The 27,678-nt window shown below is 47.1% G+C and overlaps 1 protein-coding gene across 2 annotated transcripts in view; it reads right to left on the bottom strand.

Moving 5' to 3' along the window:
* Window positions 1–21,469, bottom strand: part of CYP4F22 (cytochrome P450 family 4 subfamily F member 22) — a 40,683-nt gene extending 19,214 nt beyond the window's left edge. Inside the window, exons 1-4 of one of the 2 annotated variants that reach the window (XM_084759403.1) lie at window positions 21,395–21,469; window positions 8,000–8,101; window positions 5,545–5,767; window positions 2,274–2,418 (exon numbers count right to left, since the gene is read on the bottom strand). In XM_084759403.1, coding sequence (XP_084615529.1) covers window positions 2,274–2,418; window positions 5,545–5,766 — 367 coding nt within the window. In that variant the 5' untranslated portion in view covers window position 5,767; window positions 8,000–8,101; window positions 21,395–21,469. Of the gene's footprint in view, window positions 1–2,273; window positions 2,419–5,544; window positions 5,768–7,999; window positions 8,102–21,381 lie in introns of both variants that reach the window. The other variant, XM_084759404.1, reaches the window with a different exon arrangement.
* Window positions 21,470–27,678: the final 6,209 nt, after the last annotated feature.

The raw sequence follows: 27,678 nt of genomic DNA, 5'->3' as shown, positions 1-27,678 counted from the left end.
AAAAAATAAAATGACAAAACATTTTTAAAAGTCAGCTCTAGGACCGGGGCTCAGTAGCAGAGTGTTTTGGCTACCATGCTCAAGGCCCTGGACTCTACACCTAATATCAGGCGTAGAAAGATAAGAGAAAGGCCAGTAAGATGGCTCAGTGGCTAAAGGCACAGCCGAAACACAAATAGTCTGAGTTTGATCCCTGAGACCTACATGGTAGAAGGAGGACTGATTCCCACAAGTTGTCCTCTGACAGCCACACACACAAATAAAAAATAAATAATAAAAATAAATAAATAATAAAAATTAAAAAGTACTTTAAAAAAAAAGTAGAAGGAGGACTGACTCCCACAAGTTGTCCTCTGACAGCCACACACACAAATAAAAAATAAATAATAAAAATAAATAAATAATAAAAATTAAAAAGTACTTTTAAAAAAGGAAGGGATAAAGGGACAAAAGGCAGGAAGGGAAGGAACGTGAGAAGGCATCCCTGTGTCTGAGTGCTGGCAGCAGCCAGCAGGTAAGTGAATAAACAAAGTGTGACCCACCTATACGATGAATCATAAAAAGCACTGATCTGGACAGTGGTGTGGCAAACCAGGAAAACCAGAGGCTGAGAGAAACCACACACCAAAAAGTCTAAAAGCACCCAGCCCACCGAGACAGAAAGCAGGTTACGGGAGCCAAGAGATACAGCAGGGAGGAACCAGAGGCAAAAATTGCCTTCCAGCACACGCTGTCTGTGGGATGATGAAAAAGCTTTTGAGACTAGAGAGAGCACGTTGTTGCACAACCTTGTGAACACACCCAACCATCACTGAGGGTTCACCTAAAAGTCCACTTGGTGGGTCAGTTCTTCCTCAATAAAGAAAAAACACAGCAGGGTGTGGGGGCACCCCGGGCAACAGTGGCAGTGGCAGATGGGCAGGCCCACAGGAGGGGCAGAAGGGTTGGAAGCTACTGAGGCCCCACACCCCCTCCAGGCTGACTCAGCTCCATTCAGTCCCTCTAAGCTCTCCATCCTGCTCCTCCAGTGGGGGCAGCCAGGGCTCTAGACCTGAAAGCGGAGGAAAGAGAGAGATGAGAACCAGACCTGTTTGCCAAGAGCCTGAGCGCCAGTTGAGGCTCTATTTGGAGAATTAAAACCGGTCCAGAAACTTGAGGAGGAGAGGAGGAGGAGTATCGGGGAGGAAGGGAGGGAGAAAGAGAAGAGGAAAGGCAATAAAAAAGAGACAGGAAAAAACAAAACAGTGAGGTGGCTCTCAGGGTAGAGGTGCTTGCTGCCGAGCCGGAGAGACTCACCTCTACCCTCAGGACTCAGCGTGGAAGGAGAGAGCAATTTTATGGATATATGTACGCATGCACGCTAAAATGTAATAACAAACTTTTTAAGGCACAAGAGAGCATGGTGGTGGCACACACGTGAGAGGGTCGTTGGTGTGAACCAGACTGAGCTATAGAGAGAGACTCCGTCTCCAAGTACTGAACGGGTCCTCTGTTGACTGTGAAGATGACCAGCTCCACCCACGCAAGGTCACTCAAGGGCCTAGAGCAGGCCAGCCTCACCCACCCTGCAGGATTAAGACTGAGAATGGTACATCTAGAAGTCAGAGATCCCCGAGTGACTAGGGAGGGCTTCCTGGAAGAGGAAGCCCTTGGAGCTAGGAGGTGAGAATGAGTGAGAACTCACCAAGCACACTCGGGGGGTGTGGGGACAGCGGGCAGGGGTACCGACATCTGCCTCCCTGTCAGCAGCTGCTCTCTGGGCCACTGAAATGCTTGGTCAAGGTAGGCATGCCACAGGTTTTGGTTTTTTGTTTTGTTTTGTTTGTTTGTTTGTTTGTTTGTTTAAGGCTGTCCCGGACTCACTTTGTAGACCAGGCTGGCCCTGAACTCACAGAGACCCTCCTGCCGCTGCCTCCCGAGTGCTGGGATTAAAGGCGTGTGCCACCACGCCCTGCTTAAAAAAAAAAAAAAGAGCATGTCACAGTCTTATTGAAGGGACTGTCATGGCCTAAAATTGATTGAGCAGCACTTACTTACCAAAACCTTGGATGAATAAACTGCTAAGATGTGACTTCCGCTATCACTTTGCCCCTGTTGTTCTCACAGCCTCCGTTGCCTGGCCTGCTTTAGTGAACTTTTATCCATCCCTCAAATCCCTACTGAGGAGCGCTTCCTTTGGAGCACCCATATATCTATAACCCTGGGTGGGGGTGAGGGGAGGGAGTTCTGGGAGTTTAAAGCTGACTCATCACTCTGAGGTCCAAGCTGCCTACCTGAGGCACCCAACACAGGCTTGATGTAATCAGGATGTACAAGCACCAAGAGAGGCAGGAAAGGTCCAGCCCACGCCAGGACGATGTGGTGCAAGGTGTCCAGCACTTTCTTCTCATTTTGAAGGCCCTTCTCATTGGGAAGATACTGTGACAGATAGAAAGGGGCAATGAAGACATGACAACTCAGCTTATTCCAGTCCTCCCTCCTTCCCTCCCTCCTTCCCTCCCTCCCTTCTTCCCTCCCTCCCTCCTTCCCTCCCTCCTTCCCTTCCTTCCTCCTTCCTTCCCTCCCTTCTTCCCTCTCTCCCTTTACTGCCTCTCTCCTCCAGAATAGTGAAGATGTGGTCTCCCTCCACTAAAAAGAGAGAAAGGAAGGAAGGAAGGAAGGAAGAAAGAAAGAAAGACTCAGCTCACGGCTCAGGGATAGAGCCTCTGAGGAGAAGCTCCAGTGAGGGTTTGGAAACAAGCCTGAGGAGTACAACTCTTTCCTAGTATGTGTGAGAACCTGGATTCCAAAGCCAGAATAGCAGAGGGGGAAAGAGAATAGTAACGATAAAAGGTGACATTAATCAAATATTTGATATATGTCACCTGGACAGCAGAGAAGACTTGGGGGATTGGCCAGATCTGGCTGGCCTGTAACTATGTGTCGGGGGAATAATTGTCTTTCTTGTTAATTGTTGTAGCAGGGCCCACTGTGGGCAGTACCACCTCTGGGCAGGTGATCCTGGGTTACACGAGAAAGCTCCCTCACACAGGGGGAACAAGCCAGTAAGCTGTGCTTCTCTGTGGTTCTGCTTCGGTTCCCGCTCTGCTTCCCTCAGCGATGAACTGTGACCTGAAAGTGACGTCAGATAAGCCCTCTCCTCCCCTAAGTTGCTTTGCATCAGAGTGTTTTATCACAGCAAAAGAAAGGGAAAACAGAATACAGTGCTAATAAACAACAACAACAACAACAAAAATACTGTTAAACCATGTATGGTGGCAAATGTCTGCTCTACCAGCACTGGGCAGGCAGAGGCAGGAGGACCAGAAATTCCACATCATCTTTAGCTACATAAAAGGTTTGAGATCAGATGATGTTGTATGAATTTTGTGAGGCAGAGAGAAAGAGAGAAAGACAGACAGAGACAGAGAGAGAAAGAGACAGACAGACAGACAGACAGACAGAAAGACAGACAGAGAGACAGCGCACACACAAGCTGGGCGTGGTATTGAACACCTGTAACCCCAGCTCTCAGGAAGGTAATAATAGCTGTTGTAACTCAGGTTGCAGAGTGAGTCCCTGCAGAAATCCTCTTGGAGATTAGCATGAAAATTCATCTAGAAGATAAAGATATTTGGAAAGAAGATGCAATTTCACAAAGGACCAGAGAGAGAGAGGAAAGTTGGAGGTGAGAAACAGGAAGTCAGTTCTGGAGACTGCAGGGGGGTGCAGGGACATGTCAAGAGGTTGGGGTTCCCAGTTCAAAAGGCTTTGAACCCTACCCTTCTTCTAGATCAGTGGTTCTCAACCTTCGGGAGCTGCGACCCTTTAACACAGTTCTTCATGTGGTGGTGGTGGTGGTGACCCCAACCATAAAATTATTTTCGTTGCTACCTCATAAGTGTCATTTTGCTATTTTTATGAATCATGATATAAACGTCTGTGTTTTTCAATGGTCTTGTGTGACCCCAGTGAAAGGGTCATTCGACCGCCAAAGGGTTGTGACTCACGAGCTGAAAAACCACTGGTGATGGGGAGGGATGGCGGTGTGTGGGGAGGAGAGGGTCATGATGAGAACCCAGAATTTCTCCGGAGAGTTAGGAGGTCGCAACCTCAAAGCCAGCCTAGGTGCAGAAGACGAGGTCTTCCAACATGAGCTCCTGTGTTCAGATGATCATTCTTACTCAGCTCCCTGAGTAACTTGGACCAGAGGTGTGTCATCATACAAACCAGGCTTTATGCCTTGAGTGGGTCGTAGGTGTGGCCCCAAGCTGGCCCTCTCCATTCGTGCTTAGTTCCCCATCTTTTTAAAGAGACTTTTGCTGTCTCAGATATGGTTGCTCACAACTGAAATTTCAATACTCATGAGGCTGAGGCAAGAGGATTCACTGTGAGCTTGAGGCTAGCCTGGGCTACATAGGAATTCCAGGCCAGGCTGAGCTACAGAGCGAGACAACCTCAAAGTAAAAACTGAAGACAAAAATGGATAAGTCAGGCATGCTGACGTATGTCTGTAATCCCAGCACTCAAGGGCGAAGGCAAGAGTGTCAGGTTTGGGTTAGCCTGACCTACATGACAAGACTTTGTTTTTTAAATCAAATATAAGGAGAGAGTTTGAATCCCAGTGAGTGTCATAGTGTAGCCAGGTATGATAGTGTACATCTTTAATCCCAGCATTTGAGAAACAGAGGCAGGCAAGTCACTGTCAGTTCAAGACCAGCCTGGTCTACATAGCAAGTTCAAGGGCAGTAGGGGCTACGTAGACAGACCTTGTTCAAAACAAACAAAAGAACAAGAGAAAGCCAACCCCAACAGGTAAGGTTAAAGAAACAAAATCTCCAGTAGCCCCCTCCCTGACCCCACTCTGGGCCCTGGGACTCAAATATTGTGGGTATCAGTATTTCACTGCTTCGTTGGTAGCTCTAGAACTACAGAAAGAACTCATCGTTATTTTTATTTGTTTTATTTTTTTTAAATAATTTATTCTTAGGGATGGGATAACAATTTAGATGTAATATGAATAAATTAATAAAATGTATTTTAAAATAGTAATAATTTATTCTTATTTCATGTGCACTGGTGTTTTGCCTACATGTATGTCTGTGTGAGGGTGTCGAATCTTGGAGCTACAGACAATTGTGAGCCACCATGTGGGTGCTGTGAATTGAATTCTGGTCCTCTGGAAAATCGTTCACTGCTCTTAATCACCACTGAGCCATCTCTCCAGCCCCATGTTGTTGTTCTAGGCATGGATAATTTTCTGCTAAAAGCAATTGGTCACGCTCATAACTGTAATGCATGCCACAACTGCACAAGTGGGTCCACGAAGTGCCTGGTATGTCTCTACTGTAACAGTCGGCTCTGAGTACGACACTGATGGCACCACTCAGCCCTCAGCGACCTGCATCACAGCTTCCAAGACTATGAAAGCTAGCCAGCTGACTTAGCATTATAGTTAGCCCTGCCTCCTCCCAACGGTGTGCCCCTGGGAAAATTGCTTGCCCTACTCCACACAGAGAATCTGCTTCTAACCCGGTCTTCCCAGCTCTGTTCCTGGACACTCACCAAGGTCATATGGCCCAGCAGCCAGTGGCGGCCGGGAGGTTCCGGGAAACAGCTCAGCCTGCGACAGGTGACTCGGAAGTCCCAGAATAATTTGAATAACTTCAGCAGCAGGCGGAAGAGGAAGAAAAGGAGGGAAAGCAGCAGAGCTGACACAGCATACACTCGGAAGGCCGTCTTCTCCAGTCCCAGCAGGTGCAACAGGTAGTCCGTGATGGGCAGCATCCTAAGAGACACACCAATCAGCGCAGGCGGGAAGGGAGCAGGCTCCAGCTTGCCTGCCTCATACACAGGAAGCTCCTCAGAGTCTCTCCCGGCTCAACCACAAACTTCACTTTGTCACCACAAACATCTTTCTTTAACAAACAAACAAACAAAAACAAGACTGGCGTCCAGCAATGGTGGCACACACCTTTAACCCTAGCACTTGAGAGGCAGAGGCAGGCAGATCTCAGAGTTCAAGACTATCCTGGTCTAAATCGTGAGTTCCAAGACAGTCAAGGCTGCACAGAGAACCCTTTTCTCAAAAGAAAGAGAAAGAAAGAAAGAAAGAAAGAAAGAAAGAAAGAGAGAGGGAGAGAGAGAGAGAGAGAGAGAGAGAGAGAGAGAGAGAGAGAGAAAGAAAGAAAAAAAGAAAGAAAGAAAGAAAGGAGCTGGAGAGAGAGAGCACGGTCTATTCCTCCAAAAGTCCTGAGTTCAATTCCCAGCAATCACATGGTGGCTCACAATCATCTATAATGTGATCTAATGCTCTCTTCTGGCAGGCAGGCACACATAAGGGAGAATACTGTGTAAATAATAAGTAAATATATCTTGAAAGAAAGAAAGAAAGTTAACTTTTAAAAAAAGGTCTTAATGTTTAATTATGTGTATATGTGGGGTGAAGGGGTTATGCCTTTGAGTGTGGTGCCTCTAGAGGCAGAGTACTTAGCGGTTGCAAGGTGTTGTGAGCCACCTGTAATGGATGCAGGGGGCCTCAAACTCAAGTCCTCTGGAACAGAAGCAAATGCTTTTGACTGCTGAGCCATCTCTCTGCCCCTACTTCCCCCTTATTTTCTTTTCTATTTGTTTGCCTATGTGTTTGCGTATTTATGTATGTGTTTATTTGTTATTTATTTTATAGTACTGGAGATGCTGTACCCAGCAGGTGCTCCCACCTCCCTCCATGTCCCTTGCCCCAGAGAACCCTCTTGATCCTCCTGTCACAGGGCTTTCTCTGCCTGAACACAGATAGTCAGAGACCTGGGAAGCAGCACACACACAAAGTAGCACTCAACCAACGGCCCAAGGGTCTTGGCAAATCACACTCCAGAACTCCCTCTCCCTCTCTCCCTCCCTCCTGTCTGGTGTGTGTATGTGTGTGTGTGTGTGTGTGTGTGTGTGTGTGTGTGTGTGTGTGTGTGTGTGTGTATTAGCACTGAGACGTGTATTCTAGCATATTCTATGTGATGGAGTTTCCAGCAGGATTAACTCCAGCAGGCCAAAGCAAGAACTTTCCCGATTGGCTTTCTCCCTTCCCTTTCTTATTTTTCCCTCTTAACTTCTTTTCAATTAAAGTGAACGTTCATAAAATACACAGCATCATTGTTCTTAATTTTTGGAAACGTAAATGTTTGACTGTGTGTATGTGTCTGTGTGTGGCTATGTGCACTCTTGCACAGGTGCCTTCGAAGGCTAAAAGTAACGGACTGCAGGTTTGTGGCACAATGCAAGGGAAATAAGTCAAACGCAGAAAAATAAATAAGTGGCAGGCCAAGCATGGTGGCTCACGTTTATATTCCCAGTCCTCAGGAAGCTGAGGCTAAATTTTCTCTGACAAGAGAAACCAGCAAGAAGACAACACGAATTCTCTCTCATATGTGCAATACATTTGGTTTGAAGTTCATTGAAATATAATAGCGATACGTTAGAGTCTGAGAAGGAAGTTGGGCATGGAGGCACAAGCCAACAGTCCCTGATACTCAGAACACTGAAGCAAGAGGATTTTTTTTAAAATCCAAGGTCTGAGGGACTGGATAGACCGCTTAGTGGATAGTGTTTGAAAAAAATTTTTTGAGACAGACATAGTCTCCTGTAGCCTCAGCCTCTCTGTGTAGCTAAGGCTGGATGTGATCCTCTTGCAGGACAACCTCCTAAGTTCCGGGATGACATGGCAGGCCATCCCACCCAGTTCTCTCAGTGTCTGGTCTCCCTCACGTTTCGATGGGCTTCTTCTCTTTCATATGAATGGCCCCAATCTTGCTTGGCTTAACCCCTCTACCTGCTCCACGTCAGCCACACTTGCAAGGATGGTCTCTGTGGTCTTTGTACTGCTGAGTAACGTCCCATTATCTGGACGAGCCACACTTTGGTTCACCCACTCATCTGTTGATGGATATTTGGTCTGTTTCCATCTCTAGGAATGGGGGAAAAAATGTGCTGCTCTTGGGCAGGTTCATACTCGTGCTCTTTTGAGTACCTGCTTTCAATTGTCTTGACTTTTTTCTTTCTTTCCTAGAATTTGCTGAAATTGTTCTCAGAGAAGTTACTGGCACTCGGATTGTTGACTTTGGGTCAGCACCTGCAGGAGGTAAAACAGTGACATGAACTGGAGAGTGAGGAGGGCGACAGTGCTCTCCGTACATAGCACCAAATGCCACAGGCCTGTCGGGCCATCATCTCACCCAGACCAGGAGGTTGAATCCCAACTCATTTCCAATTCAAGGAAAAAATGAGTCTCGAGATCACGTATTAGCTGTAGAGTGTCTGCCTAGAATGTCCCAATAAGAGGTGGGGGAGGCGGTGTGTGGCTCGGGGTGGAGGGTCAGTGGCAAGGCCGCTGCCTCACCATGCCCAGAGCTCTCAGCTTAATTCCTAGCCCTGCAAAAATAAGGTTGAATAAAATAAAATGTCAGTGAGGAAGTGGAGAAACCGGAACCTGTGTGCACCACGGAGGAGAATGTAAGCAGTTGAACCACTTTGGAAAGCCCGCCAACTGTTCCTTTGAGCACTAAACAGAAGGCCACGTGCGGTGGTGGCACCTGCTCTTTTCAGCACTCAGCAAGTTGAGGCAGGAGAATGAGGAGTTCAATTCCATACTCAGCTGCTAGCCTGAGGGACATGAGACCTTATCTTTTTATTAAACACACATGTGCATGTGCACGCACCCACCCCCCCCCCACACACACACACAAAGAGATGACTCCATGAGTAAAGACACTCAAGATCAAATCTAATGACTTGAATTTGATTCCTGGGACTCACAAGGAGGAAGGAGAGAATCAAGTGCCATAAGTTGTCCTCTGACCTCTGCCATGGCATGTACACAAGCACACGCACGCGCACAAGCACACACACACACACACACACACACACACACACCATACACACAACTGATATAAACCTAGAACAACACAATCCAGCAAGTCCACCTCTGGGTGTATATCCAGATGAAAAACATCACAAAGAGGTCTTTGTACAGCTTGTCCACAGCAACTTTTCCACAACAGACAAAAAGCACAAAGCACCGTACAGTTCATAGACAGGGGAATGGATAAGTAAGAGATGCTATATGCGTTATTCGGCAAAGACCAGGAAGGAGAAGTCAGGCATGTGCTTGATACGGATGAATCCTGAGGACATGACACTCAGCGAAATAAGCCCATTGCAAAGAGATCAACAGCTAGACATCGTAGCTCATGACTATAACCGCAGCATTTAGGAGGCTGAGGCAGGGGGATTGTGTATTCAAGGTCAATCTGAGCTGTATAGTGAGACTCTATCTTGTAAAACAAGCAAGACACAAACACACAGGAAAGCAGACCTGTAGTGCCGTTCTATCTATAGAAGGTTCTAGAGTCATTTGAGGTGTGGAGACGGGAAGCAGAGTGGAGGGGTCTAAGGACAAGGGAGAGCCGAGTGCTCTGAGTGTGTAATGGGAGCAGCATTTTCACAGCGTGGAGATGGCGAATGGGCGAGCGGTCTCTGTGCTTCTCAGCTCTGCCCCAAGCCAGTTCCAAAGGGAAAACCTGCGTGGATTGCCTTCGGCTACAATTTGAAGCTGTTCATTGGACATGCTAGGTAATAGGTCAGATGCTCTTGAAAGCCTGATGGCCTAACTTTGACCCCAGATCCCATTGTGGAAGAAGAGAACCACAGCAACAAGTTGTCCTCTGGCATGTCACCCAGGAGCCATGGGTAAATGCACATACACAAAATAAGTGGCATGAAATAAAAAAGAAATAGAATGTAAAAAAAAAACAAAAAACAAAAAACCCCAGCTGTGACCATGTGAACCTATAACCCCAGTGTTGGGGGACAGACACAAACACGGGGCTAGAAATGGACAGAATGACAAACTCCAGGTTCAGGAAAGACCCCGCCCTCCCCCCCAAGAAGAAAGTAGAGAGCAGGACAGACAAAGCCCTCTTTTGGCCTCCACATGCACTTACCACACTCAGGCATGTGTGCGCGCACACACACACACACACCTACACACACACTTTGATGACAGGCCCTGGGGCATGGGCAGAATGGAAAAGTAAGCAGCTTCCCAAACTGAAACACGGCAGCTCTGCGTTTCAAGTCCCAGGCTCAAGAGGGGTCATGCTAGCCAGACACGATGGCTCACGCACTGGTCATGCCAGCAGTCTGGAAGCTGAGACAGGTGAATCATTCTCAGCTTAAGGGCACTCTGAGCCTGGGTTACAGAGTGAGACTCTGTATAAAAAAATAAAAATAAATAAATAAAAAAAAGAGGGGGTTGAGACTGCAGCTCAGTTGTTAGAGCGCTTGCCTAGAGCGCACGAGGCCCTGGGCTTCATCTCCAGAACTGCACTACAGGGTCGGTCGGACAGAGGGGTCAGTTCCTGTGGGCATAGCACTTTAGGCAGGAAGGTCAGGGTTCCAAGGCAATCCTCAGCTACATTGTATGCTAAGGCAGTGGTTCTCAGCCTTCCTCCCACTGCGACCCTTTAATACAGTCCCTCGTATTGTGGTGACCACAACTATAAAATTACTTTTATTGCTACTTCATAACTGTAATGAATCATAATTTTTTTAAAAAAATCTGTGCTTTCTGATGGTCTTAGGGGACTCCTGTGAAAGAGTTATTCGATCTCCAAAAGGTCACAACAAAATAAATAAATAAATAAATAAATAAATAAATAAATAGCTAACAAAAATAACTATGAGGGCCATACTGCTTTTCCATAAAACCTGGGTTTGACTTCCAATGCCAGACAGCTCACAACCATCTGTAACTGCAGTGCCATGGGATCTAATGCCTCTGCCTCTGTGGGCACCTGTATTAACAAGCACATGCAGACACAGACACAGACATGCATACACACACATAAATTTTTTAAGTGATAAAAATAAATATTTAGCCGGGCATGGTGGTGCATGACTGTAATCCCAGCACTCAGGAGGCAGAGGTAAGAGGATCGCTGGGAGTTCAAGGCCAGCCTGGTCTACAAAGTGAGTCCAGGACAGCCATGGCTACACACAGAAACCCTGTCTTGAAATAAGAATTTTTTTTAAAAGTAAAATAAATCTTTAAAGGCGGGGTGGCTGGAGAAATGACTCAGAGTCTTAATAGAGTGTCAGCTGCTCTAACAGAGGACCTGGGTTCACCTTTCAGCACATATATGGTGGCTCCCAACTGTCCACAACTCCAGTTCCAGGAGATGCAATGCCCTCCCTCTTCTGACCTCCTTGGATGCCCGGCATACATGTGATGCACAGGCAAATATGCAGGCAAAATATTTATATGCTTAAAATTAACCTTAAAGAAAAGAAAAACTGAGTAGCATTTCACCTGGCCCGCTCCCAGGGGCACACACCCCTAAGACATATCCATAACTCTTTATTTGTCTAATAACTTAAAAGGAGCTGATGAGAAAGTCAGAGAGTAATTGATCCCATCCATTGAAACCTTTCCCAGAGTGCCTCCGCCCACCACACCCTCACTAAGTACCCCACATGTTTTTCTTCAGAAAGCTGGTTAGTTTTCAGAAGCCCTGCAACATGTGTGACTCAGTTCTAGGCGTCGGGATTAAAGTGATGAACATGAAAGACATAGCCCTGGCTCTTGAGGGAGGAGTCAGACCACTTACGGCAGTGTTGCAGCCAAGCACAAGGTTGCCAAGTGAGGCTGCCAAGAGAGCAGGGAGCATGGCATTTAGGAACATTCTTTTGGTATGTTGGTTTCTGTTTTGTTTTGGTTTTTGTTGTTTTTGTTGTTTTTTTTTTTTTTGAGACAGGCTTTCTCTCTGTAGCCTTGGCTGTCTTGGACTCACATAGTAGAGCAGGCTGGCCTTGAACTCATAGGGATCCACCTGCCTCTGCCTCCCAAGTGCTGGGATTAAAGGCATGTGCTGCCACCATCGCCCGGCTCTTTCGGTAAATTTTACACATATTTATTTATTTGTGTGTCATGGCTCCATGCTGAGGTCAGAGGACAGTTTGCAAAATTCAGTCCTCTGCATGCACCATACAGGATCAAGGGATCAAACTCTGGCTACCAAACATATATGGCATGTAGATTCTCCTGTTGAACCATCTCTCCAACGTGGTACTTTCTAATCCCCGGAATCTGCCTTCCCTTCTTCTTTCCTTCTTCCCTTCCCCTCCCTTCTTCTTCTGTCTTTGTCTTATTTTTAAGTTACACATATTTATTTCTGTATTTACTGAGGAGGCAAGTACACCACCACCATGCGCGTGTGGAGACAGAAGCCAGCCTTCGGCAGCTGCTTTTCCCTGGTCAGCCCTAGGGAGTGAATTCAAGTGGTCAGGCTTGGCGGCAAGCGCCTTTACCCACTGAGCCGTCTCCCAAGATCCATTTCTTGTGTGTTCATTTATCGGCTTGTTTGTTTACTTTATGTAGCCCAAGCTAGCTTTCAACTACAGCTTCTGCTTCTTCGAAGTGTAGGGATCACAAGCATACACCGCCACTGATAGCTTTCTCTTTTCTTTCTTTCAGCTCCTGTGTGTGTTTGTGTAAAGCGCATCAGACTTCGTTCTCAGTTGTTCTCCATCTTCCTCCCAGGGCTACCACTACCACTGTTTCTCGCTGAACCTGCAGCTCGCCGGTTCAATAAGCTAGCTGGCCAGCCAGTGTCATGGATCCTCCTGTCTCTGCTTCCCCAGAGGGGAAGACTCAGACTTTGGTACCCAGCTTTTCCTGTGGATGCTGAGAACTGAGCTCAGATCTGCATGCCGACCAGCTAAACCCATCTCCCCAGCCCTACATTACCAGCTTCCTAAATGCTTGCTCTAGCACCCTCCATGGATCCGCACCATCTTCAGTCTGGCTCCAGAGCCCCGTAGGTGTTCCCACTTGCAACACTCTCTTCCTCACCCAGGGTCCTGTCCCCCAATCCAGTGTACAGTCTTCTTTGTCATACTAGTCATAGATGTTGGGACTTCTTAGCTTTATTCTCTCCCCTTCTTCCTGTGCACATGTCTGGGGAACCCCACACCACTCCCAACCCCACACCATTCCCAGGCCTCCAGCAATCTCATAGCAGAGCAGATTCCCATGCCTTGGTACCCAGCAATGAGTTTTTCCCTAATGTGTTTGGGAGAATCCCAACTCTTAGATTTCACATCACCTCCTTTTTACATTCAAACTAAACATGATTTTATTTAAAAAAATAATAATAATAAATCTCTTGGGGCTGGGGAGATGGCTCTGCAGTTAAAAAAAAACAAAACAAAACATTTGCTCTTACAGAGGACCTGAGTTCAGTTCCCAGCACCCACAATAACCAGCTCACAACCCCGTATAACTCCTGCTCCAGAGGATCCCCACACTCCTGGTTTCTTTTATTTTATTTTTTAAAGATGTATTTATTTATTATGTATACAGTGTTTGGCCTGCACACCAGAGCCAGAAGGGGACACCAGATCTCATCATAGATGGTTGTGAGCCACCATGTGGTTGCTGGGAATTGAACTCGGGACCTCTGGAAGAACAGCCGGTGCTCTTAAGCATCTCTCCAGCCCACACCTCTGGTTTCTAAAGGCACTGCATTCGTGTGTGCTTGCGCGCGTGTGTGTGTGTGTGTGTGTGTGTGTGTGTGTGTGTGTGTGTGTGTCTGTGTGTGTCTGTGTGTGTGTGTGCTTGTGTGTATCTTTAAAAATGAATATTTAGCCATGCGGTCGTGGCACACACCTTTAATCCCAGCACTTGGGAGGCAGAGGCAGGCGGATCACTGTGAGTTCGAGGTCAGCCTGGTCTACAAAGTGAGTCCAGGACAGCCAAGGTTACACAGAGAAACCCTGTCTCAAAAAAACCAAAACCAAACATACAAACAAACAAACAAAAATGAATATTTTAAAATACTAGAAAAAAATCATATATAGCAATACAATTTCCATAATAAACACCACTACAATAGAATGCTTTTATATAGTTTTAAGCAAAAGGAAACGGAGGACGTTTTAGGTTACAAAGCCCCCTCCTCAAAAAAAATTCTCTTTTTTCCAAGTAGGTCAACTCAACAAATGTATTCAGTGACTAGTCTTGATCAGTTCCAGTTGCATCAATGATCAACAGAAACGCAAGTTTCACAATCCTCACCTCAAAGGCATGTGATACGTGATATCTACGCTTGCAATGCGGAGCGGTTCTTCTTCATGTTCATCTTCCCACTCCACAGCTGCCTGCCACAGTGGCGCTCTCCCACTGGTTTGCCCTTGCTCCCACAGTGCTCCGTGCTACACACAGAAGCTAAAAGCATCTTCTGGAAATAAATTCAGGGGCCGGCAAGATGGCTCAGCAGATAAAAGGGCTTGGGGCTAAACCTGACTACCTTGGGTTCTATTCCTGGGACCCACATGGTGGAAGACAATCAACAGCCAAAAGTTGTCCTCTGATCTCTATACCTGCTCCATTACACACACACACACACACACACACACACACACACACACACACACACACACGCTACATATGTTTTTTAAAATATAAAATTTAAATCAAATCATAAACACCCCCTGCTCAAAATCCTCCCCTGAGTGACATTCAGACACCTTGCCTGGACCATGACACACTGTATGACCTGGCCCCTGTTTTTCCTAATTCTGTCTTCCACCCCCTCCTCTTTATTCATGGTACTTGACAACTCCTTCCCACTCCAGCCTCAGGCCAAGCTGGTTCTTACCTCTAAGCTTTTGGATAGGCTGTTCCCTTCGCTCACATGCCTTTCCCCTGCTCTGCCCACATCAGCTCCTTCTCCCTGCCAAGCCCAGCCCCATCAACATTGCCTATTTCCTTTCACCCCAGTCAGCCTCCGCCCTCCCATCACTCTCAGAATGAGTGAGCACCAGCCGTAGGCTGTAGCTTTTACACTCATCCATTTCCTCTGGCCAGGAGCCTTAGGAGGAAGCCAGCTGACAACTCAGTGCAAGCACAGCAAAAGCCACATCAAGCTGAGGTCTTGGCCCTGGAAACCCAGATTGCCATGTGAAGGGATCTTGGCTAAAGGACTCCTGGCTTTGGCTCTCGGGGCTGGGTACACCAGGGGGCACTCACTGCACAAGGGTAAGAAGGGTTCTGCAGCCCTGTGCCTGCCTCACCTCATGCCATGCCAAGTGTGGGCTCCAGCCCACCTGAAGTCACACTCCCAGTTCTACCCCTGGGAGGAGGAGGAGGTGCTGTGCTCTCCAAGTGAGCCTCTTGTGTGAGGTGGCTCCTCATCTGAAAAAGTGTGAATGATGGCCATTGTTATGGACAGTCCAAAAAAGGGACATTGTATGCCCAGGAAAGGCCTTGATAAACAACACATTCAGGGGCCTGGTTCAGCAGATAAAAATGCTTGCTTCCAAGTCTGGCAACCCAGCCAGGCAGTGGTGGTGCACACCTTTAATCCCAGAACTTGGGAGGCAGAGGCAGGCAGAATGCTGTGAGTTCAAGGCCAGCCTGGTCTACAAAGAGAGTCCAGGATAGCCAAGGCTACACAGAGAAACCCTGTCTTGAAAAACCAAAAAAAAAAAAAAAAAAGAGAGAGAGAGAGAGAGAGAGAAAGAAAGAAAGAGAAAGAAAAGAAAAACCGAGTCTGGCAACCCAAGTTCACCCTCCCAACTCCACATGTAGAAGTAGAGAATCAACTCCTGCAGGTTGTCCTTTGGACCCCACATATACACCAAGGCATATGTGTTACCAAAGCAATATAAATAGATGCTTTGCTTTCGTCTTGTTGGATTGTTTTTAGATAGAGTCAAAATATGTCAAAATAGAGCTTACTCTATAGACCAGGCTGGCCTTGAACTTGCAGAGATCTGCCGGCCTCTGCCTCCCAAGTGCTGGGATTAAAGGCAAGGGCTAACAAATACAATAAGAAATTTATCTATAATTCTAGGACAATCATGACCTCCAACCAAGCCTGGGCTACAGATTCAGACCCCATTTCAAAAGAAAGAAAGAAAGAAAGAAAGAAAGAAAGAAAGAAAGAAAGAAAGAAAGAAAGGGCTGGGGAATAGCTCAGTGGGTAAAAGCACTTTATAAGCAAGTATGAGAGCGCTCAGATCAGGTGTCTAGCCCCCACAGCTGACATGGCTGCATAAACCTAGAGCCCCAATGCACCCAGGAGGGTAGGTGAGGCTTGTTGATGGTCAGTCTATCCCAACATTAGTGAGCCCCAGGTTTAGCAAGAGATCTTGTTTCAATTGGAAATAAATTGGAGAATGAGTTCCTTCTCTGGCCTCCACATGCACACCTACAAATAGATTCTCAGGCGTGCATTCATACGCATGTGTGCACATGAGTGTACACACATACACAAAGTTTTGAGGGTCAGCAAGGTGACTCACAGGTAAAGGTGCTTGCTGACAAGCCCAACAACCTGCTGTCAATCCCTGGCATCCACGTGGTGGGAAAAAAAATATTCTGTCAAGGTGTTTGAATCTTTCAATCTTCCCGTGGGCCTTTAATCCCAGCACTTGAGACTCACTCTGTGAGTTTGAAGCCCACCAGGATTGTATAGTGAGTTCCAGGTGAGCCAGAGCTATCCTGTCTTTAAATTTAAGAAAATCACCAAGTGTGATGGTGCACACGTGTAATCCCAGCACTCAGGGAGGCAGAGGCAGGCAGACCCCTGTGAGCTCAAGGCCAGCCTGGTCTACAAAGGAAGTCCAGGATAGCCAAGGCTACACAGAGAAACCTTGTCTCAGAGGGAAAAAAAGTTGTTTTGAAATATGACTACCACAGGAAAAATTTCATTGGTTCTCATAAAGTTAACCCTTAAATTAGCATGTAACCAAGCAATTCCATTTTTAGGTGTATACCCAAAAACTGTAAGGAAGTATCCAAAGAATTTTCATACCAGTATGATTTACAACTGTCAAAAAGAGGAAAACTCTAAGTGCACACCAGAGATGAAAAGATAGATCACCTATGACATAATCATACAATGGAATGCTATTCAGACATGAAAAAGAATGAGGCTTTTCTAATGCTAGAACATGAGCAGGCCTGAAAACATGATTCTAAGTGAAAGATGCCAGACATAAAGGCCACACATGCCATCTATGACCCTAGAGGTAAGAAATGTCCAGAATACAAAAACCCACAGAGATGAAAAGCCGACTAGTGAATATCGGGGATGGGGGGGGGAGGTGGGGGGATGGGGGGATGGGAAATGACTGCTAATGGGCAGTGCCCACCACTTTTCAAAGGACTAGAATCACATGTCTGTAAACTGTGCACTATAACAGAGGTCTTTCTCTCCACAATGGAGGAATACAGATAAGGGGTAGAGTGTGAGCACAGCATGTGCAAAACACATGACAGATTGTGCAAAGGCCTAACAGTTATGTGCAAGGCCATGGATTCAGTCCTTAACATCAAAAAAGTTCATTTCATAGTGATTAACTAAGCCTCAATAAAAGATACACATGTGGGGGCCAAAAAAGATAGTTGAGTGGGTAGAAGTGTTGGCCACACAAGCCTGATGACCTCAGGGCAATGTCTGGGACCCAGATTAAAAGCACGTACTACTCTTCAAGAGGACCAGAGTTCAGTTCCCAGCACCCACGCTGTGTTTCTCACAAGTGCCTATGACTTCACTACAGGGGAAGCCAACACCCCTTTCTGGCCTCCACAAGTACCTACACTCATATGCACAACCACACGCGCTCGCACACATCATTAAAAAATGGAGGGGGGGAGGGGGAAGGACACAGCAGCACAGTGGCCAGGTGTGGTGGTGCAGGCTGCAACCGAAGCATTTGGAAGGCTGAGGTAGAATGCAGTCTGACCAAGAGTCTGAGGCCAGTCTGGGCTATACAGAAAGAAGGCTCAGGCTCCATGTGTAAAGGCACTTGCCAACACCACACACACACACACACACACACACACACACACACACACATGCACACCTATAAATGAATGTAATAACATTTAAGAATTTTGGTCTGGGTTCACTCAGAAGGCAGAGGCAGGTATATCTCGGTGAGTTCAAGGCCAACCTGGTCTACAAAGTGAGTTCCAGGACAGCCAAAGCTACATAGTGAGACCTTGTATCAAAGAAAGAAAGAAAGAAAGAAAGAAAGAAAGAAAGAAAGAAGAGAGAAGAAAATATAGCAATATTAACAGCAACTGGGTTTATCTCTTGAAGTTGTTGGAGAGAGTTCAGTGGTTTGGTATTGAGATAGTGTCTCACTGGACAGTGGTGGTACACACTTTTAATCCTAGCACTCAGAAGAGAGAGGCAGCCAGATCTCTGAGTTCAAGGCCAACCTGGTCTATAAACCAAGTTCCAGGACCGCCAAGGCTACAAAGAAGAAGAAGGAGGAGGAGGAGGAGGAGGAAGAAGAGGAGGAGGAAGAGGAAGAGGAGGAGGAGGAGGAGGAGGAGGAGGAGGAGGAGGAGGAGGAGAAGAAGAAGAAGAAGAAGAAGAAGAAGAAGAAGAAGAAGAAGAAGAAGAAGAAGAAGAAGAAGAAGAAGAAGAAGAAATAGAGTCTCATAGCTCAGCCTAGGCCAAACTTTATAATCCAGGCTGGCCTGGCCTGGAACTCAATATCCTGCCTCAGCTGCTAAAATGCTGGGATAGCAGGCATGAATCTCCTCCCACAGCTTAGTAGCTCAGTTGGTGGGATGCTCGCCTAGTATTCGAGAAGCCCTGGGTTTATTTTAGAGCATCATAGAAAACCAGCCGTAGTGGCGTATGCCTGTAATCCCAGCACCTGGGAGGTAGAGGCAGGTGGATCAGAAGTTCAAAGTCATCCTCAGATACTCGGTTTGAGACCAGCCTGGGCTTACAAGAGACACTCAACAAAATACAAGTTGGAACAAAGTCTAAGCCTGCACCCTAGGAAGGCTGGTAGGGCCATTATTTCCCTGAACCAGCCCCTACTGTCGTTCCAGTGTCATCAAGATGCCCAGCCTGCCTTGTCACAACGCTCTGCCCATTCTGCCGACACTGCCTTATCTGGCATCAGTAGCACCAGCAACCAGCCTTACAGCCCAGCCCAGCCCACACCCAGGGAGCACTGGTTTGTCAGGTTGGGCTGGCAAGCTGCCAGCCAGGAACTTGTTATACAAGGTGTGTGGACTCACAAGAAAACTCGGGATATGGACCCTAGCCAGTGCCAGATACTGCATACATGCCTCTTCCTGAGTGCCAAGCATTGGCCAGAGCTTGACATAGGAACATCCTGAAGTTGATACATCACCCCACAAACCAGCCTCCCTCTCCAGGCCAATAGTCAAGGCAACCTGCTTCCTGTCTCACTCAGCCTACCCTTGATTCCCCGTAGGGACTCCTCTCCTTCACCAAAGAACCAGACTCCAGGACTGAGTTGAAAATAACTGTTTAGGTTTGTTTCTCCACACTGGGTGCCCCAAATTTCTGAAAATCTGGGGAAAAGCTCAGGATCAATGAGGACAGAACCAAGTTGTCAAACTGAGTAGAGAAGAGTCCCATAAAAGTTTGAAGCTTGTGAGCCGGGCGTGGTGGTGCACGCCTTTAATCCCAGGAACTCAGGAGGCAGAGGCAGGCAGATCTCTGAGTTCAAGCCCAACCTGAACTACAATACAAGTCCAGGACAGCCAAGGCCACCCAGAGAAACCCTGTCTTGGGGGGAAAAAAATGTTTGAAGCATATGTATTCTTTGTCCCAAAATAGATCCTGCCTTTAAAAGAAGTTTTAAGGTAGTGGCAACCTGGGATGTGATGACCTCTGCATGCCATTGCTAACATGGCCACACTTGGACATGAGCCATAGAAAGGATTTTATAGAGCTTTCTCCCTTGTAGCTGTGTGGCTTGAGGCAAGTGTCCACACCTCTCTGAGCCCCAGTTGCTTCAGACAGAAACCACATTTCTCCACCTCACAGAGATATGATGACATAGAGAATATTTATGAGCCACCACAACGGCTCAGTGGGTAAAAGTACCCGCTGCCAAGCCTGACAACCTGGGTTCAGTCCCTGACACCCACATGCTTGAAGGAGAGAACAGACTGCCAAAAGTTGTTCTCTAGCTTTCACACTTGTGCCGAGACACACACACACACACACACACACACACACACACACACACACACACACACAAAGTAAAACAACAATAACAACAAAAAACACTGAATATTTAAAGTGCTCACTCACTCTCAAGCAGAGTCTCACTTGTTACTGTCAACATCTTTATCCCTGCTACCTGAACATCTGGGATTTGCAGAACAAAGTCCAAGGCTAGTTAGGGAGGAGAGATGAAGTCTCATTTTCTGAATGTCTCCCAGGTCATCCAAGCCACTCTGTGGTTACCAACTCTGGTCACAGCCAAGACATGAGCCCACAGCTAATGTTACCCTCAGAAACCCAAGCTGGCCTCTATAGAGATGCCGGGGCCATCAGAAAGTGGCCCAGGATTTTGAGGTCAGCCAGGGTTTGTTTGTTCCAATCCCAGCTTGCCCACTGAGTGTCCACAGATATGTGGTCTCTTTCTCCAGTCCTCAGCCCCACCCCCCACGTGTGTGTGAGACATTAGACATTTCAAGCTGTTCCTGGAATCAGCTCCGAGGCACAGAAACTGGGAGAGGAGGGAATGCATGGAAAGGGAACTTAACTGTGTGGCAAGGGACACACAATGAACTGTGGAGGCAGATCAACCAATAAAGGGACTCTGAGTGGACCCCCTACTTGCCCATGCAGAGGCCAAAGACAGCCTGTCCCTCTCTATCTGTCACTCAAGCCAGAGATCCTGCAGGTAGTAAGCCACACAGCCCCTTGCAAGGACCAAGCTGACCAGCCCATCAATGGTTCTAAACGGCTGTGAGCCAGGACCCTAAGACACCAGACAACACTTATGGAACAAATGCCACCTTTATCCGACTTCTAGAGCCAAAAGCAGAGGGGCTGAGCCGCGATTTTATTTTCAAAGAAGGGAACTTGGAAATAAATGTTGACATGTCTATGGATGGACACAGCATTCCTACTGGAGTCTGGACCACAAGCAAAGAACCATTGGCAAGATAGACAACTTCAAGTATGCTGAAAAAAAAAATTTTACCACGTAACTAAAGCCCCAGCTCGGGGCCTCCCCTTCAAGACAATATTTCGGAGACTCAGGCAGTCCCTATAGGGAGGTGTCCCAGAGCAGGAATCTTTGGTCCAAGAAGCATCCCACCTCCACCACCAGCACTCAAAAATAAGTCACTCCCAGGACATCAGGGCTCACTCGGAAAATTAAAATGGTCATAACCCCAGCAACCTTCGGGGATACACCGGCATCTCCCTACACCTACTGTCCTGGTCATTCAACCTCAGCGTTGGTTGTGTCAGTGGGGTCCTGGAATTGGCTGTGCCCTCAGATGTTTGCCCCACCCGGCTCAGGCCACAGCCGCTGGACCCACACACTCACCCAAGACACTCACCCAGGTTTCAGCCTGCCTCGCTCAATCCAGATCTGCAGGTGCTTTGACAGTGCAGTCTGACAGCTCCAGCCCTTTAAACTGCCTGGCTGAGCCCCAAACCTTTTATAAGCTCCAGGCTGAGCCTTAAACCCCGCCTCACAACACGGGGCCACGCCCATACATGCAATGTCCCTGCTCTTTCCCAGGCCCTCAAGACCCAGTGTTGCTTACTGGGACAGGCACAGAAAGAAAGAGCTTTACAGACAGAGATGCAGACATGAAAATTCAGACAGCTGAACCTTCAGACTCCTGAGTCTTGACTCCTATTGGAGCCTCATTTCCATTCTGGGTCACTCATCTCTCTCATCAGCCCCTCAGACCCCAAGGCAGGACAGGTCACCAACCTTGCATACCTCTGAGACTCTCACTGTGCCGCAGAAGTGTTCTTTGGGGACTCTTGAGAGTTCTCATACTCCACTAGGGCAAGGTGGAGGACTTCCTGCTTTTCCTGGACCCTGCCCTACCTGCCCTCCTAGGTAGCATTCTGAAGCTGTTCATCCGGTGTCCCCAACCTCTCAATCCTCCAATCCCGCCCTATCCGTTTTCCCAGTACTTGGAAGCAAAAGAATCACAAATTCCAGGCCAGCCTGGGCTACTTAAGGAAACTCTGGAGAGAGGGAGAGGGAGAGGGAGGGAGAGGAGAGGGAAGAGGACAGGGAGAGGGAGAGGGAGGGAAGGGGAGAGGGAGAGGGAGGGGAGGGGAGAGGGAGGGGGAGGGAAGCAGAGAGGGAGAGGGAGAAATTGGGTGCTGGAGAGATGGGTCAGAGATTTAAAGCACTTGTTCACAGCTGCCTGTATGTTATTCCAGTTCCAGGGCGTTGGAGGGGCCAGAGGCTCTGCACTCATGTGTATACATATATTCATAGTAAGAAAATGATAAGAGCAAATCTTTAAATAAGAATAATAAAAATCTTCAAAGGGAGAAAGGGGGTCGGCCAGATGCCTCATCTGGTTAAAGTCATTTGCTACCGAGCATGACTTTCTTGAGTTCAATTCCCAGGACTCACATGATAGAAGGAGAGGACCAACTCCCACAGACCAACTCACCACAGACCACTGTGACCCACATCCTACATAAATAATATGGAAATGTAGAGATGACTCGGAGGCTAAGAGCACATGTTGCTCTTGCTAAGGACTCAAGTTCAGCTCCTAGTACCTACACAACAGCTCACAACCATCTCTAACTCCAGCTCCAAATGATGCAACACCATCTTCTGACCTTGAGAGCATCAGGCATGCATGTGATGCCCATGCACACATGCAGGCAAAAACACTCATGTACCCAAACTAAAATAAAAACAATAAATATAAAAATAGATGAATATTTAAACGAGTACATGCAAAATAAAAAGGTACAGGGAGGACTCAGAAGCATTAGACCATTCAGTTCCCATTTCAACCCAATCCACCCACTCACAGGCACGTCGATCTTGCACCAGGATGTTGTCCTTGGCCAGCCCATCTGCTCCAGAAGTGTCCAGTCAGACCTACCCTTGAATGTGAAACAGACCTTATGGCTGGTCTGGGCAGGCAACTGACTTGGATCAGTGAGCAGAGAGAGGAGAGGGACAAGTTAGGAAGCCCCACTTGGCCTCTGCTCCAAAGATTTCGGTCTTCAGTAACCTCTCATTAGGCACTCTGCCCTGGGAGGGTAGGGATTTGAAGCGAAGAACCAGAGATGGAGCTAAGGCTAAGTGAAGCGTTCCTGCATGGAAGCCTCAGAAGGGAGTGCAGACCAGGTGCCCTGAAGCTTGTGACATTCGAGGAGGCCCGTGGGGAGAGGTTGAATTTCACCAGGTCCATCAGAGCAGGGGGGGTGGGGTAGGGCTCAGAAGGTATAGCCTAGCAGGTAGCTTTTCCTGGCCTGGGGAGGGCTGTGAGGGCCAGTTTCAGAGGCTGGGGGTTGATCTGGCTGCCAATGAGGAGTCATGGAGCTGTCTGAGCAGGGGAAGAGCCCCATAGTTTTAAAAACATCTTAGAATCTGCTTATCTGTTTAGCTGCGTGAATTTAGTTTTGCTGACGATGGTAACAAAGACCTCGTTGGAAGCCAAGTGTGGTGGCGCATGTCTGTCATCCCACCACTCGGGAGGCAGAGACAGGCAGATCTCTATGAGTTCCAGACCAGCCTGGTCTACAAAGGGAGTCCAGCACAGCCAAGGCTACACAAGAGAAAACATGTCTCATAAAAAAAAAAAAGAGCCAAGAAATTCCCAAAGGTGGAAAGCTTGGGAAGGATCTATCTAGTGGCTGAAGGTGGGTAGTGGAGACCTGGCAAGGGTTGGGGGGGGGGGCAATTTGATGGAGCTAGGCTCAAGACCCTTTGCCACCTCAGTCACAGGCTAGATATGGGACTGGGAGAAACAGAAAGATGAACAGCAAGAAAGAGACTGGGGTGTAGAGGCACTGACAGTAGGCTTCCTGGCTGTGTGATGTTGGGAAAGTCACACAGCTTCTCTAAACCACCCATCCTTCTACAGATGAAATGATGATGAGATGAGGTGCTGTTTTCAGGATGCTTAGCCCTCCATCTGGAGCAAATATTGACTCTTTGAGCTTGGGGACCATTTGTGCTAGATTAACAGTTGCCAGAGCAGGCACGGACAGCAAGTATCTCTTGATACTTTGGGTCATCACATTGGGGTAAAGGATGCCACTGGCATGTCATCGGTGGAAATCAGAGGTGCTGTTTGATGTCCTACCACACGCAGCACACCCCAGCAACAGAGAATAATGGGTCACAAATGTCAGTAGTGCTGAGGAAAACAGTGTGGGTCACCATCAGCCCACAAAGGCCGTGGGATGTTGATGTAGGCCGCAGGATGCATGTGAAAGTATGAATCACTTGCACTGGAAAGAAAGTAGACAACCTGGCAGTGGGTGGATGGATCACTTGGTTGAAGTAAGAGGACAGAGCGGTTGATGGAGACAAGTGTGGGCGACAGCACAATTACAGTGAGGACAGGCAGAGGCAGGCCTGGAGGTGGAGATTAAGGAAGGGTAGTGACCAGTAACATCACATGAATGGTCCATCACAGGACCTGGGCCTTCAGAAAGTGTAAAGCTATGAGGTTACCAGGTCACAAAAAGGCTCCCTATGCTGAGCCCCTCACTTTCCGCCTTCTGTCAAAAGCCTGCTGTGGCTCCCTAGTGCTCGGATGCAATGGGAGAGTCACAAGGCCCACACGGAGGAGTTCACATTGTCACTTCCCAGTTCACAGAATCGGGGTGGGCAAAAGAGAGGAGACGGGGATGGAAGAGAGGCCAGAGAATTGGATGAGGCAGAAGCAATGACTAGACTCAGGAGATGGTTCGGGACAACCGTGTGGGCCACAGAAGCAGAACATAGCAGGGTCTTTCAGTGCTCCAGAAAACAGCATCTCCCCAGCACATGCTTATACAAGAAACCCTTATTAAATCATAGAAAGGCAAGAAAGTAGGAAGATTGTTGGTGAGAAGGAGGTGAGAATAAGATGGAGGGATAAATATGCTCAAAATATACCATACACATCTATGAAATTCAAAGAATTAGTTTAAAAATAATTTTTGAGTCAGGGACTTACTATGTAGACCAGGCTGTCCTCAGACTTCCAGAGATTCACCTGCCTCTGCCTTCCATGGAATAAGAAGCATGTGCTACAATACCTAGCATCACTTTGTTGTTGTTCTGTTTTGTTGAGACAGGGTTTCAAAACCCTGGCTGTCCTGGACTTGTTTTGTAGATCTGGCTAGCCTCAAACTCACAGAGATCTTGCTGCCTCTACCTCCCAAGTGCTGGGACTAAAGGCATGTGCCCCCATGCCCAGCTGCTCCATTATTTTTTTAAACCCTTTCCAGGGTCTAGAGAGATGACTTAACTGTTAAGAGCACTGCTGTTCTGAAGGAGGACCCAGGATCAGTTCACTGTCCTCCTGCTAAGCAAATCACAGCCATCTGTAACTCCAGCTCCCTCTTCTGGCCTCCATGGGCCCTGCACTCATGTGCACACACATACTCCATCACATAAATAAACATAATTAAAGATTTTTTTTAATCTTTAAAAAAAATAAAGTAAGAGATAGAGGCAAGCTGATCTCTGTGAATTCTAGGCCAGTTAGGCTATATAAAAAGGCTGTGTCAAAAAATCTTTTAAAAGTATTTTTTGGGTCAGAAAGAAGACTCAGTGGGTAAAGGCACTTGATGACAAGGCTGTTGCCCTGAGTTTGATCCCCAGGGCCCACATTGTGCTGGCTAGTTTTATGTCAACTTGACAAAAATTTGAGTCATTAGAGAAGAAGAATCCTCCATTAAGAGAATCCCTCTCCAAGATCAGGCTGTAGGCAAGCCTGCAGGTTGTTCTCTATAATAGTGACTCATGGGGGAGGTCCCAGCCAATTGTGAATGGTACCACCCCTTGGCTGGTAGTCCTGGGTTATGAAGAAGAAGAAGAAGAAGAAGAAGAAGAAGAAGAAGAAGAAGAAGAAGAGGAGGAGGAGGAGGAGGAGGAGGAGGAGGAGGAGGAGGAGAAAGAGGAGGATGTGAGGAGGAGGAGGAAGAGGAGAAAGAAGAAGAGGAGGAGGGTGAGGAGGAGGAAGAGGGCTGAAAAAACCAGTAAGCAGCACCCTCACCATGACCTCTGCATCACCTCCTGCCTCAAGATTCCTGACCTGTTCGAGTTCCTGTCCTGACCTCCTTCAGTGGTAAACAGTGATGTAAAAGCATAAGCCAAATAAGCCCTTCTCTCCTAGGCTTGCTTTTGTTCACACTGTTTGACCACAGCAATCGTGACCCTAACTAGGACACACATGATTAAAAGATAGAACCAATTCCTGCAAACTATCCTCTGACCTCCAATACACCTCTTTCAATAAATAAACATAACATTAAAAATGAAATTTAAACATTTCCCCCCCCCCGGGGCTCCCAAAGCTGACATCAGATGAAAATGAGAGCAAGGGTTTGCCCTCCTCTGACACTGCTGGTAGGAATGTAAAAGTGGAGCAGCAGAAACTCCAGAAGTTCAGCACAGAATTATCATGCTACTCAGAGACACTCGTAAATACTGATCCCAAAGAATTGAAAACACAAACACGTTGTTCCCTTTTGTACTTACAATAGCACTTTCATGATCGATAAAAAGATGGAAGCAACTAATCTACCTATCAAAGGAAAAAGGAAAGCAGCTTGTCCATGTGATGGAATAGTCACCAGTCAGTCATAAAAATTAATCATCTGTCTTTCTGTTTTTGAGACAGTGCCTCATGTAGTCCAGGCTGACCTCAAATTTACTATGTCTCTGAGAACAATCTTGAACTCTGCCTCCACCTCTCATGTCCTGGAATTACAGGCCTGTGCTACTACATCTAGCTCCAAACTCTTTCACTTGTTTGGTTGGGTTTTTTTCTATTCTTACATTTATTTATTTATTTCTATGTGTGTATATACATATAAGTTGAGGAGGGAGCAAGTGTGCATGGAAGTCAGAGGACAACCTCTGGAATTTGGTTCTCTCCTTCTACATGAGTTCCAGGGACCAAACTCCAAGCGCCTTTATCTGCTAAGCCATCTCTCCAGCCTTTTTTTAAAAAATGTGTGTGAATGCTATGCTTACATGCATACTTGTACACTATGTGAATGCTTGGTGCCCAAGGAAGTCAAAAAACAGTGTCAGGTGTCCCTAGAACTGGACTTACAAGCACCATGTGAGTGCTGGGGACTGAACCGAGTTCTCTGCAAGAGCAACAGATGCTTGTAATCACTGAACCAACTCTTCAGCTCTCATTCTTTTCTTTTAAGACAATATCTCAGCCGGGTGTGGTGGTGCACACCTGTGATCCCAGCACTCAGGGAGGCAGAGGTAGGTGGATCTCTGTGAGTTCGAGGACAGCCTGGTCTACAAATCGAGTTCAGGACAGCCAAGGCTACACAGAGAAATCCTGTCTAAAAAAAAAAAAAAAAAACAATAACAAATCTCCCACCTGCTCCCCCTACCCCCCAAAAAAAGACAGTATCTCACTTTATATCCCATACTGGCCCTGAACTGATCTCCCTGCCTAAGCATCCTGAGTTCAGGCATTAGATGTATGCAACACCATGTCTGATTTAATTTTTTTTTTTGAGATTTTTATCTATTTTGTACATTGAGGAAATGCTTCCACAAGACCAGATCTCGCTGGAGGGCACTTTCTTATTTAGAGATTGATAGGAGAGGTCTCAGTCCATTACAGTTGGTACCACCCCTGGGCTGGTGGTCCTGGTTCTGTAA

The sequence above is a fragment of the Acomys minous genome (genome assembly GCF_964271855.1).
Source record: "Acomys minous genome assembly, chromosome: 15".
Taxonomy (NCBI): domain Eukaryota; kingdom Metazoa; phylum Chordata; class Mammalia; order Rodentia; family Muridae; genus Acomys; species Acomys minous.
This window is presented reverse-complemented; position numbering and strand designations above follow the sequence as displayed.